Source organism: Strongylocentrotus purpuratus, unplaced genomic scaffold, assembly GCF_000002235.5.
Source record: "Strongylocentrotus purpuratus isolate Spur 01 unplaced genomic scaffold, Spur_5.0 spur5_scaffold_11, whole genome shotgun sequence".
NCBI classification, from domain to species: Eukaryota; Metazoa; Echinodermata; class Echinoidea; order Camarodonta; family Strongylocentrotidae; genus Strongylocentrotus; species Strongylocentrotus purpuratus.
Window position 1 is genome coordinate 25,003,444 of NW_022145596.1, and position 17,075 is coordinate 25,020,518.

Below are 17,075 nucleotides of genomic sequence, written 5' to 3' on the forward strand. Positions count from 1 at the left end.
TGGCACTACGGTTAAGATATTCACGAATAAAACCTAAATTGCGTAACTGATAACGTACTGATTTTGAGACATATTGAATTTGTGTTGACATTGTCATATTTGAGTCGAGAAACACACCAAGGTTGCGACATACATTATATAAGGTAATTTCATGTCCAGCAATTGAAGTGATGGAAATTTTCTCTGAGTCTTAGAACCATACATTACAAATTCGCATTTGGCGTGATTTAATTTGAGTGAATGTGAGTTCAACCAATAATTAATGGACATCTTGTACACAGCACAAGTCCCAATGTTATGGATAGCGCTGGCTGCATTGCTCTGATTGGGTTTGGAAGAAGTATATATTTGAATATCATCAGCATAAACACGATAAGAAAGAGAATGGTGATGAAAAATATTCTCCAGACCGGTTAAATATAACGAGAACATGGTGGGCCTGCCTCCAGAGCCTATATAATATAAGTGCGAGAATTCTCAACTCTGACATGACAACGGGTGTTCCAGAATATGTAGGCGTGAAGAAAATGGTCTAGGAACGTGAGACGTAGCTGTACTTTACAATTTTATTATAATGCGGTCAATATGGATCACACATTCCTTATTCTATGTATATCCACTCAACAACGACAAAAGTGAAATCAATATGAAACATATAAAAGTCACTTTGATTCTACGAACAATAATTGCAATAAGAGCATTAACCATAATGTATTAATGAAAACAGACCGGTAACTAATCAAAACATGGATGAAATATTTTGGGTAACCTTGAATTTTGAATAAAACCAATTTTGAAAGTCAATCAAACATTTTTCGAGTTATATTGAAACAGATCAGGTAATTTAATATTTCGGGAGAGTATTTGCATTCACTGATATACATTTACGACCTACATTTAAAGTTCATAGGTGGATTGAGGAGAGGTGTGGGTAGTATGTGCGTGTGTGTGTGTATATAATACAGTGTGGTATGTGTGATTACATGTGAGCTACGAGAGTAGTTAGATAAACCTTTGTAAAGGATTTAGAGATGTTTTTGAGAAAATTAGAGTTATACGACGTATGGAGGAAAAGTAATCCGGATTTAAAACAGTACACGTTTTATAGGCAAAAGACGCCATTAGTTCAAAGTCGGTTAGATTATTGGTTTATTTCAAATCAATTGGAACAAGCTGTATCTACTTGCGAAATATTGCCCTCTATCACTCCTGATCATGCCGGAATCATTCTGGGAGTTACGTTTGTAAAGACAAATCATATGCATGGAAGGTCATATTGGAAATTTAATAATAGTCTTTGTTCAGATAAAAAGTTTTTAGAAGGTACGGTAAATGAAATCAATTTGATTAAAAGAAATTGGGGAAATATATTTGACAAGAAATTGTTATTTTGGGATTATTTGAAAATGAAAATGAGGGCATACGCAATTAAATTTTCGAAGGGAAAGGCAAAAGAAAAGAAAGAGAATATTCAAAGGCTAGAAAATGAAGTAAAAAAGCTGGAAAGCGAATTAGTTAGGTTTCCATTGAAGTTGGAAGAAACGGAGGAAAAGAAAAGGCAATCAAAGAAATTGCATGAGGAGTCTATAGAAGGTATAAAGTTTAGGTCATGGGCTGCGTGGTACGACGGAGGGGAAAAAACAAGGAGTATTTCGCTCAACTGCTAAAGTCATATAAGAAGAAAACAGTGGTAAGGGAATTGTATGATGAAAATGAATGTGTTGAATATGATATGAACATAATTTTGGCGATGATTAGGAAGTTTTATACAAATTTATATGCGGACAAGTTAAGTGTTTTTAATGAGAACACGAACAATTTGTTTTTCAAAAATGTTAAAAAATTAAGTGAAAATGGAAGGAAAGCATGCGAAGGTAAAATAACAAAAGATGAGTGCTTAAAGGAATTAAAGGATATGAGATTAAACAAGTCTCCTGGCAAATGATGGCCTAACAGTTGAATTTTATATTACGTTTTGGTTAAGTATCGGAAATATTTTGGTATATGCTTTAAATGAAGGTTGTGTCATGGGGAGTTTATCCATATCACAAAAACAAGGGGGTTATTACTTTGATTGAGAAGGAAGGGAAAGACCCTCGATACATAAAAAATTATAGGCCGATTTCATTATTAAATGTTGATTACAAAATTTTGTCAAAGGTGTTAGCTACAAGAATTGAAGGAGTACTTGAGGAAGTCATACTTGTAGACCAGGTGGGCTACATGAATAATCGTAATATTGGAGAAGCGGTACCTTTAATTGATGATATGTTCTGTTTTTTTAATGAGGAGTCAGATGATAACGCCTGTAGTTATTTGATTGCGGTTGATTTCGAAAAAGCATTCGATTCCGTATTTCATACTTTCCTCTTTAGAGTCTTAGAAAGGTTTGGGTTCGGTCTCTCATTTTGTTCGTGGGTAAAAACTATTTACAGTAATATAAGTAGCTGTGTTATGAATGGGGGTTTTGCTACTGGTTATTTTGATATTAAGCAAAAGGTAAGGCAAGGAGATCCACTCACGCCCTATTTATTTATTCTCGCTATTGAAATATTGGCAACAGGAGTGAGAAATGATGAGGCTATTCAAGGCGTTAATATTGGAGGAATTGAAGTCAAACAAGTTTTATATGCAGATGACATGACAATATTTGTTAGAAATAAAGAGTCCGTAGAAAGAGTAAAGGAGATTTATACGTTATTTAAGAAAATAAGTGGTTTACGGGTTACTGCAGACAAAACTAATATTATGAAATTGGGGATAAACAAAGACAAATCAGAAAAACTTCCCTTCGGGAATGTGGTTAAAGAAATAAAGATTTTGGGAGTCTATTTTGCGTTAGACGTCAGAGTAAGAGAGGAATTGAATTATAAGGAGATTTTAAGCCAGATTAAAAGACTTCTCGGATGGTGGAAACAAAGGGACCTTACGGTGTTTGGAAAAATTCATTTATTAAAAACATATGCATTATGTAAATTAAATTACGTTTTTGCTTCACTAGTGGTTCCAAAGTGGGTCATATCGGAAATACAGAAAATATGTTTTGAATTTATATGGAATGGGAAAGATCGAATTAAGAGATTAATATTGTATCAAGGTCATGACGAAGGAGGGTTACGAATGACTAATTTAGACTCGTTTGTAAAAACTCAACGGGTAATGTGGGTGAAATGACTATTGTACGGAGAAAAATATACGAGATGGAAGCTATACTGATTTCTGCTTCAAGATGGTAGGGGGTAGATTTATGATTCCAAGTTATTCAGTTTCAAAGTACCTAAGTTCTATTTAGAAATGATAAAAGCATGGGAAGAGTTAGAAGGTTGTAGGAATTTTGAAGAAAAGAATAATCCAATTATTTTTAACAATAAAGATTTCTTATTGAAAAAGAAAATGATTTTTGATTAAGGGAGTTGTTTACACGCAATATAATTTCAATTCAAGATATTTTTGTTGAAAATGGCATGCGGGCAACATCTCATTTTCAAAATTTGAGGTTAAAAGGAAACAAAATTGTTGATGTATGGCATATTGGGGAAGCTATTTTGAGAAGCGGAAAAAAGGATAACTGGAGTTTAGTGGATGTAAAAGAGTATGATATTTTAATGCAGTTTAACAGTACTGTGAAGCTCCTCAGAGATGTATCATCGAGGAAGGTTTATGAATATTTTATAGAGAAGTTACAACATTTATTTGTCTTGAAGATTCATGATGGACGGGAATTTTCAGATTTTTCAAATAAGGTATGTAGGGAGAAATTTTGTAGGCCTAGGAAAGTTACTCTTGTTAACAGACTAAGAGAAATTCAGTATAAACTGCTTCATGGAGCAATATAAACTAGAGAACATTTATTCAGATTCGGCTTTGTTGTAGATAACTTGTGCTCATTTTGTAAGCAAAAGATAGAAACCTATTTACACTTGTTCTGGGATTGTGTACATGTTCAAAGATTATGGCAAAATGTAATAGCTAAGTTTGAGCTAAGGGAATTAAGGTCTATCGACTGGATAGATATTCATTTAGGGTTGTCCGGTAACTCCCCACGAATAAAGATTTTTAATACAATTATTTTTGCATTGAAACATTGGATATATAGATGCAGGGAAAAGTCCGTAATATTGTCTTTGGGGGAGTTTCAAAAAGAACTGTTCGAATTTAGGGAAAGAGAAAAGAAGATTGCAGGGAGGGCAGGTAAATTGGCCTAACATTTACAGAAGTGGGAACAAGTAAAGTTTTCATGAACTTTTAACACTGGACTATTGCGGCTATTGTAGCCTCGTTTTAATAAATGATTTTGTTTTAAAATGTCTTAAATAAATTGTTTCTGTTTGTCTGTCGCTCCAATTTGGGGTATTCTGAGGGGGCTAGGAACAGTGTGTGCATGGTGGAAGTGTGGTCGGGTGGTGTGTGTGTCGCATGGTGGGGAGCCGGGGGGGGGGGGAGTAGTAGTGTGTTTTGTTGGATGGGGTTATTTTGTTTTATGTAACAACTGATTTCATTCAATTTCATCAATTGTACAATGTAATGTAAATGTTTTGAATTCATGTCAAGGAAAAACAACTGTACTTTATTTCTAAAAATTAATTTGTATTGTTTGGAATCAATAAAAATAAACTATTGAAAAAAAGTGTGTGGGTGTGTGTTTGTGTGAGGGAGCATATGGAAACGTTTGCTTGTATTTGTCTCATAAAAGAAGTTGATCAAAAACTGACTCCCACACGGTGTTGAGTGCTTAGGGGTCACAGGCCACTGGCTTCATCGGGCAGGTAGTTCCATTACGTGAAACGGTAAATTAAGTATTACAAAATGAGGGGACACATTACATTGTACAATAGGGACACACATTGTTTTTATTGTGCAGAACATACTCTTTTATTGACTTAATTATTGCATGAAACTATAAAACCAAAATGCATTTTATATTCTAACAATTGGAGTACAAAGAATAATATCAGGTGAATAAAATGCATAATCACCACAAACACCTGGGGAGGAAACATTCATAAATTTGAAAACATATAGTTGATAAACGACTCCGATGAAACTATAAAACCAAAATGAAATTTATGTTCTGGCAATTGGAGAACAAAGAATGATAACAGGTGAATGAAATGCTTCAACAGCAACACAAACACCTGAGAAGCTAGGAAGCATCCATAAATTTGAATAATTGAGTTGATAAACGACTCCGCATGTGGACGTTTGTTGGAGCAGAAAGCAGTGGATTCTTAATAACACGAACCCATTTAACAGAATGTCGGAACGTAAATTAAATTTGGCGCATTTGGAAAATGCATATTTCTACCCTGCTACTTTAATGGTACGATCCAGTAAATTAAAACAGCAAAATGGCTCTTATTTCAAAATTACTCATTAAATAAAACCCAAAACTTCAGTGATATCAGAAAAAAATATGTTTAATCTTACTAATGGTTAAACAAAGATGTATAAACATTGTGAAAGTGTCGCATTTTACGATAAAAGACGCCGATTTAGCGAAGATGACTTCATTAGTGCGCCTGCATCAGGGAATTCAAGGTCAAAAGGTCAATTCAGACACTGATAAGTTATTGGTCGAGCCTTTTTGTTTCATTTATTCCGACAAAATTATACAATCAATCAAAACAAGTTTAATACCAGAAGAAAGCTAACGATTAGTATTTTCATTAACCGCTTGCCCCAAAGTCGCTTGACCACAGTAAAACGAGTGAGAGCTTGCGAGAGCGGCCAAAGTGTGATTTAAACTCGCTATTCGCTCTTCTCCAACGCAAAAAAGACGACATTGTGTTGGATAATTGTATTTTTCCGACAAAAGTGCAGAAAATTTGCATATGGTCTTTTTATATTATACTTGATGAAATGTTCCTCGAGTGACTTCCGGGCGCCACAATGCTGGAAAGAAACGCACATTTTATAAAACTTCACTTTTTCATGGAAAAATGCTTATTTGTTCTATGCACGCAAGTCAGATTGAGCGGATGATACAACGTTTCCATATGGGGGCAGGGAGGAGCAGGACTTTGTTTTTACCATTAAAATTACCCCAGATTTATTTAAGTTTTTTGTTTATATAGAGTGAATTACATGTACAATTGACTTATAAACTATGTTTATGTATTCTAAGTCTACTTTGTTTCTCAGTTATATATACTGCAAATTAATTTGATTATGTGTATGTGTAAGCAATTAATATTGAAAACGTTTATTTATTTTATTCAATTTTGTATGCTGTTCTTGTTTGTATTACATTTGGAGGAATAAAACAAAATCATTAAAAGAGAAAACAAAAATAATATTATTGTAATACATACAAATGGGATTTTGCATGTTCCATTTTTTTTTATTGGTGTACTGACAATCATAATTAAGTGAAAGAAAGTTGACACTGCTGGCTATTTAGAGAATATACATTGCATATTGAATTACATATTTACAGAAGTGAAGCAAAAAGCGTTGAATAGGAAATAGTTTCATTTTTTCGGCATGTAAAGATGTACAGGAAAACCCAAATTGTTTTTTTTTTCATAAGAAGAAACCTCGTCCCTATCGGGTCAAGTTAATAACACATGTAGCTATATTCAAGTTTTTTTTTATAATTGTTTCATCTTGTAGCTCACGTACGTCTTATTAACATGAAAACAGCATGAATTATTCTATATTTTCTTCTTTTTTATTATACGAATTGGTGCTTAAAAACTTATTTTACACTTTTGTCACTTTATTAATTACAACTCCGCCATACCCAAAGTAAAAGGCAAGTTAAAATCATGCCGTTGAAACTTAACTCAAACACGCTCCTCAAAAAGTATTTAAAAAGTTATTATTATTATTATTAGAAAGCTATTAAAAAAACACATTCATTTTTAATCACATCCGTAAAATAAGAGAGGAACTCGCTTTCGTCAGACTGATTTTAAGTCCGGAGGATTAATTTTAAATCCAGGAGATCTTTTTTTAACCGGGAACAAAACATTTGGATTTCAACTTAGATTATCATAAGACTTAAAATGTCATTCCCTCAAAATACTTATAATTCAAGACATGACATAATCTTTTAATCGTGTATTCATGTAAACAAATCGTAAGGTATCTTTAAGACTTAGGAAGGATTTAAAGTTTAAGTCCTAAATTAAAAGAGAAATTTAACTTTTAAGGATACCTACACAAACTTAAATACTTTAACTGAATCATGTTTTTTAAAAGAGTCATTTTACCCGAAACCAATTTCACAAAAAAGAGAGCGCAATGTTTTTTTTAATCATATTTTCTTTTGAAATACTGTAGGCGTTTGTTTATTGTGTATTATAATCTAATTTATTTCCATAAAATAAGACAATGTTACTGCGTGTTTTTCTTAGCACTTGAGAGAAACCCACATCAACGTCCAAGTAACGAGGTCAACATATTTTCCAGAATGGGTACGAGGTCTAAAGTTACTTCCAAAAGAAAGATATCACCTGAAATTTATAGTGATACAGGAACACTCATTTTAAAAGATGTCATAAATAATAACCCAGCATTTTTCATGGTTTAATAAATACTGTATTATATTGCGGATCATTTTCAGATTATGATATCTATCGAAATATTTGTATAAGTGTTCAGCATTTGTTTTAATGAAGCAAATTTTGAATACTGAACAAGAGCTCTATATGAATAAATAGATGATAGAAGATCTAAGGTCCATTACAGTAACTTGCACCCCCCCCCCCACCACTCAGTGTTATTTAGGGTACGCGTATGCATGTTCCCTCCTTCTGAAAACACCCCCCCCCCCCCCCCCAAAGTCCGGTGTGTAAAGTCAATACGGGCCGGATTTTTGTGTACTACGAGCCGGACTTTGGTGCGTGAAAAGTACACCTTTACCGGACATTTTGGGAACACGCATGGTATCCCTCCGTTCTCGGAGTGGGGGGGGGGGGGGGGGGCGGGACTTGCATATACCTCATTTCAATGCATAGAACCATGAAAACATTTTATTAAATGCATACGCAAGATTGCTGCTGAAGATTCTTTTCCCCTCCTCTAATTTCGTCCATGAATAAACAATGTAACGTCCAAATCATCTGTTGTATCTCTTCTTAATCTATAATATCATAATCGCTGTTTTCTGATGAATCCTCTGTAAACCTATTACGATCATTGTTATGTCCTACAGCACTGGGCAGAACATATTCATCTATGCTTACATCTTCCAGCGATGAGGATTTTGGGCAAATGGTTTTTATGTCCACGTGCTTGTGAATTAAATCTTGTTTCGTACGTTCCTGTTGTAGTGTCCTCTTCTTTTCAACGCTACACGGGGGTTCCGGTTTTCCACTCGTTTTACTTGGAAGAAGATATCCGTCAATATCTACTTCTTTTTCCGTCTTAATTGTTTTGTATACAGTGTTCATAACCATATACTCGTGTGGATCATTTTGTCCAAAAATGTGCACAGTACCTAACGGCTCACACGTTTCATAATGGAAGATTGCTTTGGATGTTAACGCTATATCATGTGGCAACGTATCTGTGTCTAGTGTATTTTCAACAGGGAGGCTTACAGCATCAGTCCTTGCATCATTGGCCGATGAGGCAGTCTTGCTTATAAATGTCGTTTCCATATAGTCGTGGGTGTTTTCACCTTTTGGGGTCTTCAGTACAGATAACTTCCGTTCAGATAACTTCCGTTCGTCCTCAAACAGCCGATTTTCAGTCAATACCTTTAAACGTCGTTCTGGGAGTTTTGGAGGAGCATTCAGATCCTGATAAGTAGAGGATACATCGGTATCCTGTGTAAACACTGTATCCCTATGAATATAACTGTCCGAATTCCTACTTGCCCTTGTTTTTATAGTCCTACGTACACAATATGCTAGTGTTGCCACGAGAAAGACGCTCGAAAGAAATACGCAAAGCCCGATAATTATGGTCAACGTCAGATTTGTATGGAAAATGGTATGGACTGGTGTTCCGCCTGATAAGAAATCATATTGACAATTGTTCAAATATTGTTGAACATCTTATAGATGATATTTTAGGGAATTTAAAGAGCTTTATATAAAAATATTGATAATGTTTAGAGAAAGTGATGGTTAGAAAGAGTATAGTGTTTCGATTCAACCTGGAAACTTAGTTTCCTGAACTATCTGATGCTGGATTATTTCAAAACAATTTTTAAAGGTTTTTAATAGTTGACCTAATAACATCGGAGACTAATTTATTGTCTCGGCAATACCCCCAAGAGGCATATATAAAAACCAATAAAACAGATCCTGCGTTTGGCAGAATTTATCGAGACAGTTGGGGAGGGATGAACGATGGCATTTTTTAAAAACAACTTGCTTCGAACACAATTGAAACCATTATTGTAAACCTAATTTTAAAAAACCCAGATAAGACCTAAGATCCAGGAGAAGCAGAATAGTTGTCATATTCTTGAAATGTTTACCTTTAGGAATGCAAATTACGCTGGCATCTTCGTTGTGGGAGCAGTTGTGTACACCAATGCCGTCATGGTCGCAACGTTCGATGTCAGTTTCTGTACCCTGGCACTGAACTTTATCCAGAAAGATGCTCCCAGATCCTTTTCCAAATCGAGCACCAAGTGGAGCACCTAAAGCTCCGTCAAAGCCCAACATTCTGCAAACAACTTCGGCATCCTTGAGATCCCAGGAATCGCTGCAGACAGTTCCCCAGGAGCCATCGTGTAGAATCTCTACTCTGCCTTCAGCGTTATTAGCTCCTCCAATCAGACGTACTAGAAAAGTTATGCGGTGTATTTTTTAACAAATTGAAATAAAACCATATTTCCTCTAATTAAGAAATCTTTCAAGACATTGCTAAGCCCTCGTTTGGTTACCCAGCCGTAACTCATTTCGACAATAATATGTTCTCAAAATTAATAGCAACAGAAATACATATATATATATATATATATATATATATATATTGCAACTACTGTACTATTTCGTATTTTTGTATCCCAACGTTTGATACGTATAGATCAGGAAGATGTATATCGGTTTATTGCAACTTTTGGCGAGAAAGCTAAAAACGTGTTAACATGAAAAATATCATGTACTGTAGAACTAAATCGTACCTCCTGAGAAACAAATGGCACCTGAATCACTGGCATGAGTACAGTTATGGACTCTTATTCCTCTGTGATAACAATCTGCTATGTTCTTTTCTGTTCCGTAACACTGGACATCACCAAGCAGGACATTGCCATTGCCTTGACCAAACTGTGCAGAAACTGTTGCTGCCAAAGCTCCATCAAATCCCAACATTCTGCAAACAACTCTCGCATCGTCCAGATCCCAGCCATTGTCACAGACTGTTCCCCAGGATCCATTGTACATAACCTCTACTCTACCCTCTAAATCATTCGCTCCACCGTTGAGACGAACCTTCAATGGGTCTATGAAATTTTACAGATATGAAATAAAATGGCAATTTTTAGTATTAGGAGAAAATAAATATTTGCTGAAAAAGGACAAAACGCGATCGGTAGAGCTTCCTAGAAACCAACCCACGAGAAGTGTCAATACCCTACGGTTTACTGCTTGTATATGTAATACATCATTCGTCCCAATTGTCCACAACTTTTTTTAATAAATTATGTTTGTAAAAAAAAAAAATCTAAATTTTGAACAATGAAAATGTAAGACTACAAGTATTATCCCATACCTCCTCTAAAACAAATGGCCCCAGAATCATTTTCGTGTTTGCAATTGGAGACGCCGATCCCTCGATGGTAACGGTCTGCCAGGTTATCGTGTGTACTGTCACAGGATATACCATCAAGTAGTATATCTCCTGAACCTTGGCCAAACGCAGCAGAACCTGGTGCGGCTAAGGCTCCATCGAACCCCAGCATTTTACACACGTCACCTCCACTCGTCCTTCAAGGTCGTTAGATCCATTAACGAGCTGAACTAGAAATGGTGCTGTTGGGGTTGAAGGAATTAAAAAAAAACATATGCAATCAGTTAAATTTGGACTTCTCTCTGTAAAGAAGTCAACAACAGCTAGTAAATAATGAATCCTTAAATATCATAATATGTGTGCAGCATGCGTTGACATTCAACTTAGTTCCTTTTCGTGATAGCGTCTACTGTAGTGACCTATACATACTAATATAACAGTTTCTGCTTTGGATTATAGAACTGCATGTGTGTGTCTATTTTCATTAAAACTTCATGCATATCGATAAGGTAGGAATATAGACGCAATTCCTGTAATAATTATTAAGAGCATTTCAAGACTCTATACTTTCCCATTCATTCATGGAAGAGCATCTACTTTTAAAGTCGACAGGAAAAATAACTTTTGTGAGGTAGAGTGGTGTCGAGTATTGAAAAGTGATTGAATCCTAAAATCATTGTATGGTACTAAAGAATGTATAGACATAACGATACATTTGAAATAACGTTCCATCACTTAATGTACATATACATGAACAAATTGCCAACTAATCCCACGCCCCACGTCGATCGAAACCTAGTAGGATATAGAACAAACGGGAATACAAACTTAGAACACCCCATTGGTCACGTGAAACAGCAAGACCAACACGAGGAAGACCATGAGGTATATGGTAACAACCGTTGAACGAATTCTAAATTTTCAAAGATTTCGTGAACTAATATATACAATCATATTTTCCTACCTCCTGTAAAACAAATGACACCAGCGTCACTGTCATGTTCACAGTTGTTGACTCCAAATCCTCGATGATAGCACTCAGCGAGGGTGTCTTCTGTGCCATTGCACCCAACGTCATCAAACAAGATTTTACCACTTCCGGTACCAAACGTAGCACTATCTGGTGCGGCCAAAGCTCCGTTAAATCCAAGCATTTTACAAACTACTCTTGCGTCTCTTAGATCCCAGTTATCATCACAAATAGTTCCCCAGCTTCCCTTATACAAAACTTTCACTCTGCCTTCTGAATCGGTGGCTCCATTGGCAAGACGAACAAGGAATGGCTCTGTTGTATTTAATTATTGGTTAGAATGAAAGCAGAATAGGTTTATCAGATAAAATGTACATGCTCTTACAAGAAAATGTAATCATGAACCTCTTTTTAAAAATATAGTAAATGGATTGGTTAAGAGCACTCCACGTGATCAGAAATATTTGTAGAACAATTACCCCGTAACGATTACAACGTTTTAATCGGTGAGACGTCGGAGTATAAAGAAAACCTGCCTATAACTCTTACTTGCTTGCGGAGGTCAATTTCGTGCGGCCAACCTTAATGACCGACAGAAGAGAATGCAAAATATACCTGCAGGGGTATATATGCAAATGAGGAAGAATTGTTTAATCCAATGGTAAACCTATCAAACTGAAATCTAAAACCTACCAAATTGGAAATATGGCATATTTCAAACAAACCTCCTGAATAACAAATGGCGCCGGCATCGCGACCATGACCGCAAAAACTATAATCTCCAACCCCTCCATGAGCACAGTCAACCAGGTTATCTTCAGTTCCATCACAGCTAACATAGATCAGAGAAATAGGACCAGATCCTTGGCCAAACTGTGCAGCTCCCGGTGCGTCTAAGGCTCCATCAAAGCCAAGCATTCTGCAAACTACCCTGGCGTCTCTCAGATCCCAGCTGTAATCGCAGATAGTTCCCCAGGATCCACTGTTCAAGACTTCTACTCTTCCTTCAGCCTCATTTGATCCGCCAATTAGACGAACTTGAAATGGGATTGGATGGGCTACACGTGAATAAGAAAGCGAATATACCTTATTTGCATAGTATTATGACAAACGTCATTATAAATGATAGTTAATTAATTGTAATTGTAATGACATTTTTTTTTAGCTAGCAATCCTACAACCAAAGCTTTTGTCCTCATTATACTGAGATGTACGAAAATGTTAGATAAATTAGCATGATCCACCAACCACAAGCAGTATTGGCTTAAATTTATTTGGACTGAAACAAAAATACTAAAGAAAAAAGTGATGTTATATAATTAAAAAAAGTATGAAAATGAAAAAGCCTGATTTAAGCAACACTGTACTAATTGTATCTACTGTACTTCCTGTTTGTAGAATACAATGCCTAATCTGTGACCATTGGTCTCCAATGATCCTCTTTTTCATATGTTAATTGAGAGCCAGACTTGATGAAATAGCCATCTGTCAATGACCTCCCTGGATGGTCTAATCCTCCCTAGCCAAACAGGTACACACCGCCTTTAAAAACATACCTCCTGAATAACAAATGGCGCCGGCATCGCGACCATGACCGCAAAAACTATAATCTCCAACCCCTCCATGAGCACAGTCTACCAGGCTATCTTCAGTTCCATCACAACTAACATAGACCAGAGAAATAGGACCAGAGCCTTGACCAAACCGTGCAGATCCCGGTGCGTCTAAGGCTCCATCAAAGCCAAGCATTCTACAAACTACCCTGGCGTCTCTCAGATCCCAGCTGTAATCGCAGATAGTTCCCCAGGATCCTCTGTTCAAGGTTTCTACTCTTCCTTCAGCGTCATTTGATCCACCAATCAGACGAACTTGAAATGGGTTTGGATGGGCTACACGTGAATAAGAAATGCACACAGATCGTTTATTATTGCAAACATCATAACTTACGTTAGATTTAATTGATTGTTATTGTAACGAGATTTGAAGGAAAATTATTTGCAGTAAGAAATCCTACAATCAAAGCTACTCAGTGTACTTAGAGTCAGTGGCGGATCCAGGGGGGGGGGGGGGCCTGGGGTGTATGGTGAGAGTTATGATGAGAGCCCCTCCCCCCCCCCCCCTGGCAAAAAGAAGAAGGGGAAAAAAAGGGTAAATATTTTATTTTTTTGTATGTGCTAAAGAAAGCAACAGCAAAAAAGTATTCCTCCCCCCCCCCTCCTAAGCCAATGAACGAAATATCTGATGACGTCATTTTCTAGTTTCCGGGGCCAAAAAAAAATTGTTCATCTGACCGTGATTAAATACCTTGAAACGCCTTGACTTCCGGGGTTCCATCCCCTCGATCCCAACAGGGGCCCTAAGGCGGCCCCTGCATGCTTGTTTGACCGTCATAAAACGCCTAAAATCCCTGAGCTTCTGGGGGCTCCACCCCCTGGAACCGATGCCAATTAGTGACCTGCCAGTGTCACAAATAAGGTATCAAATATGCTCATCTGACTGCGGTTTGTTGCCCAAGACCCCTGAGCTTCCAGGGCTCCGCCCCCTGGACCCCACGCCAATTTGTGACTTGCCAGTGTCACAAATAAGGTATAAAATGTGTTCATCTGACGATAATTTAAAGAATAAAACCCCTGAGATTCTGGGGGCTCCGCATCCTGGACCCCACGTCAATTCGTGACCTGCCAGTGTCTCAAATAAGGTATAAAAATATGCTCATCTGACGATAATTTAATGTATAAAACCCCTGATGGTCAGTGGCGGATCCAGGGGGGTAAAAAGGGGGCACGTGCCCCCCCCCCGGCCCCCCCAAAAATGTGTTAAAATCAGCCCTAAATTCGCCCAAAATTTACTGAAAAACAGGGCGTGCCCCCCTGGCCAATCTCTTTCCCACCGTGTGCCCCCGCCCCCCCCCCCGGCAAGAAATTCCTGGATCCGCCCCTGATGGTATCCCTCCATTTACGGGGGTGGGGTGGGGGGGGGCGGGATTGGCTTAAAATCATTTGGGCTAAAATACAAATAATAAAGAAAGAAGTGTTATTGAATAATATAAAAAACTAAAGAAAATTAAAGAGCCTGATTTAAAACCTACCTCCTGAATAACAAATGGCGCCGGCATCGCGACCATGACCGCAAAAACTATAATCTCCAACCCCTCCATGAGCACAGTCAACCAGGTTATCTTCAGTTCCATCACAACTAACATAGACCAGAGAAATAGGACCAGAGCCTTGACCAAACCGTGCAGATCCCGGTGCGTCTAAGGCTCCATCAAAGCCAAGCATTCTGCAAACAACCCTGGCGTCTCTCAGATCCCAGCTGTAATCACAGATTGTTCCCCAGGATCCACTGTTCAAGACTTCTACTCTTCCTTCAGCGGCATTTGATCCACCAATCAGCCGAACTTGAAATGGGTTTGGATGGGCTACATGTAAAGAAGAAGGACACGCATACCTTTTTTGCATAGTATTATGGCAAACGTCATAATAAATGTTACTTATAATTGATTGTATTTGTAATGAATTTTGAATGAAAATTCAAAGTACTGAGGTATACCCAAATGTTAGATTGTTTAGCATGATCCACCAACCACAAGCATTATTGGCTTAAAATCATTTGGGCTGAAACAAAAATACTAAAGAAAAAATATTGTCATATTATAAATCAAGTATGAAAAAAGAAAAAGCTTATTTAAAACAAACCTCCTGAATAACAAATGGCGCCGGCATCGCGACCATGATCGCAAAAACTATAATCTCCAACCCCTCGATGAGCACAGTCTACCAGGTTATCTTCTACTCCATCACAACTAATATAGACCAGAGAAATAGGACCAGAGCCTGGACCAAACCTTGCAGAACCAAGGGCATCTAAGGCTCCATCAAAGCCAAGCATTCTGCAAACTACCCTGGCGTCTCTCAGATCCCAGCTGTAATCACAGATAGTTCCCCAGGATCCACTGTTCAAGACTTCTACTCTTCCTTCAGCGTCATTTGATCCACCAATCAGACGAACTTGAAATGGGATTGGATGGGCTAGACGCGAATGACAAGAAAGAAGAAAAAATACCTTATATTCCTAGAACTATGTCATAATCAATGTTAATTGTAATGAATTTTGAATGCAAAATATTTAAAGTCATAAATCCTACAATCACAGTATTCGGACTCATAATACTGAGGTATACCCAAATGTTAGATTATTTAGCATGAACCACCAACCACAAGCATTATTGGCTTAAAACCATTATTTTGGTCTGAAACAAAAATACTAAAGAAAAAATATTTTCATATAATAAATCAAGTATGAAAAAAGAAAAAGCTTATTTCAAACAAACCTCCTGAATAACAAATGGCGCCGGCATCGCGACCATGACCGCAAAAACTATAATTTCCAATTCCTCCATGAGCACAGTCTACCAGGCTATCTTCAGTTCCATCACAACTAACATAGACCAGAGAAATAGGACCAGAGCCTTGACCAAACCGTGCAGATCCCGGTGCGTCTAAGGCTCCATCAAAGCCAAGCATTCTGCAAACTACCCTGGCGTCTCTCAGATCCCAGCTGTTATCACAGATAGTTCCCCAGGATCCATCGTTCAAGACTTCTACTCTTCCTTCAGCGTCATTTGATCCACCAATCAGACGAACTTGAAATGGGTTTGGATGGGCTAGATGTAATAAGAAAGGCACACATACCATATTTGCATAGTATTATGGCAAACGTAATAATAATGTTAGTTATATTATTGATTGTATTTGTAATGACATTTGAAGGAAGATTATTTGTAGTAAGAAATACTACAATAAAAGCATTTGTACTCATAATACTGAGGTATACTGAGGTCTTAATTTTGACATTGAAGGCTGTCTATAATCAGGCCCCATGATATATGTTTTCCCTGCTAGAAAAATATCATTCTCGTCAGGGTTTACGCTCGTTAGGACTACTTATTCTCCAAGTTCGATGTACAAGACTTAAGGTGTATGGTGATTTGTTTTTAAATTGCATTTATTTAAGTTTTATTCAAAATAGCGGATAGGTAAATTCAATGAAAAAGCTGTTTTCCGAGTACATCCTTAAGGACTACATAACTAACATGTGATATACAAAACAACAAGAAATACATGAAAATACAACATTAATAAAACTAAACATTGACATATAATAAAGAGTACAAAATATATATAACATAAGAAAACAAGTTTACCGGTAGAGGAAAACAAATAACGGAGATTCGACTAATGAATAATTTTGCCAATTGGCATCCGCGCTTAAAAGGTACTATGTCCCATTTGCAGGCCCAAAAAAAGAAAAAGTTAAATTCCAACTGCATTTGAAAGATAATAATAATTTAGAACTTCCATAAAAAAAGTTAGTTTAATCTGTACCCATTACAACTCTTTTCAGTATGCTA

The 17,075-nt window shown here is 36.9% G+C and overlaps 3 protein-coding genes across 3 annotated transcripts; all 3 read right to left on the reverse strand.

Moving 5' to 3' along the window:
- Positions 1-7,931: 7,931 nt before the first annotated feature.
- LOC115922307 lies at positions 7,932-9,799 on the reverse strand. Its single transcript, XM_030980959.1, has 2 exons — positions 9,434-9,799; positions 7,932-8,959 (listed from the first exon to the last, which is right to left on the reverse strand). Exons 1-2 carry the CDS (start codon positions 9,621-9,623, stop codon positions 8,082-8,084), a joined length of 1,068 nt encoding a protein of 355 aa, XP_030836819.1. The 5' UTR covers positions 9,624-9,799; the 3' UTR covers positions 7,932-8,081.
- A 274-nt stretch (positions 9,800-10,073) lies between these two features.
- LOC579687 (deleted in malignant brain tumors 1 protein-like) lies at positions 10,074-12,704 on the reverse strand. The gene is made up of 4 exons (XM_030980208.1): positions 12,388-12,704; positions 11,657-11,977; positions 10,857-10,934; positions 10,074-10,405 (listed from the first exon to the last, which is right to left on the reverse strand). The coding sequence occupies exons 1-4, from the start codon at positions 12,578-12,580 to the stop codon at positions 10,074-10,076; spliced, it is 924 nt and encodes a 307-aa protein (XP_030836068.1). The 5' UTR covers positions 12,581-12,704.
- A 467-nt stretch (positions 12,705-13,171) lies between these two features.
- Positions 13,172-16,359, reverse strand: LOC105438832 (deleted in malignant brain tumors 1 protein-like). The gene is made up of 4 exons (XM_011667139.2): positions 15,996-16,359; positions 15,361-15,693; positions 14,751-15,083; positions 13,172-13,551 (listed from the first exon to the last, which is right to left on the reverse strand). The coding sequence occupies exons 1-4, from the start codon at positions 16,357-16,359 to the stop codon at positions 13,172-13,174; spliced, it is 1,410 nt and encodes a 469-aa protein (XP_011665441.2).
- Between the last annotated feature and the right edge of the window lie 716 nt (positions 16,360-17,075).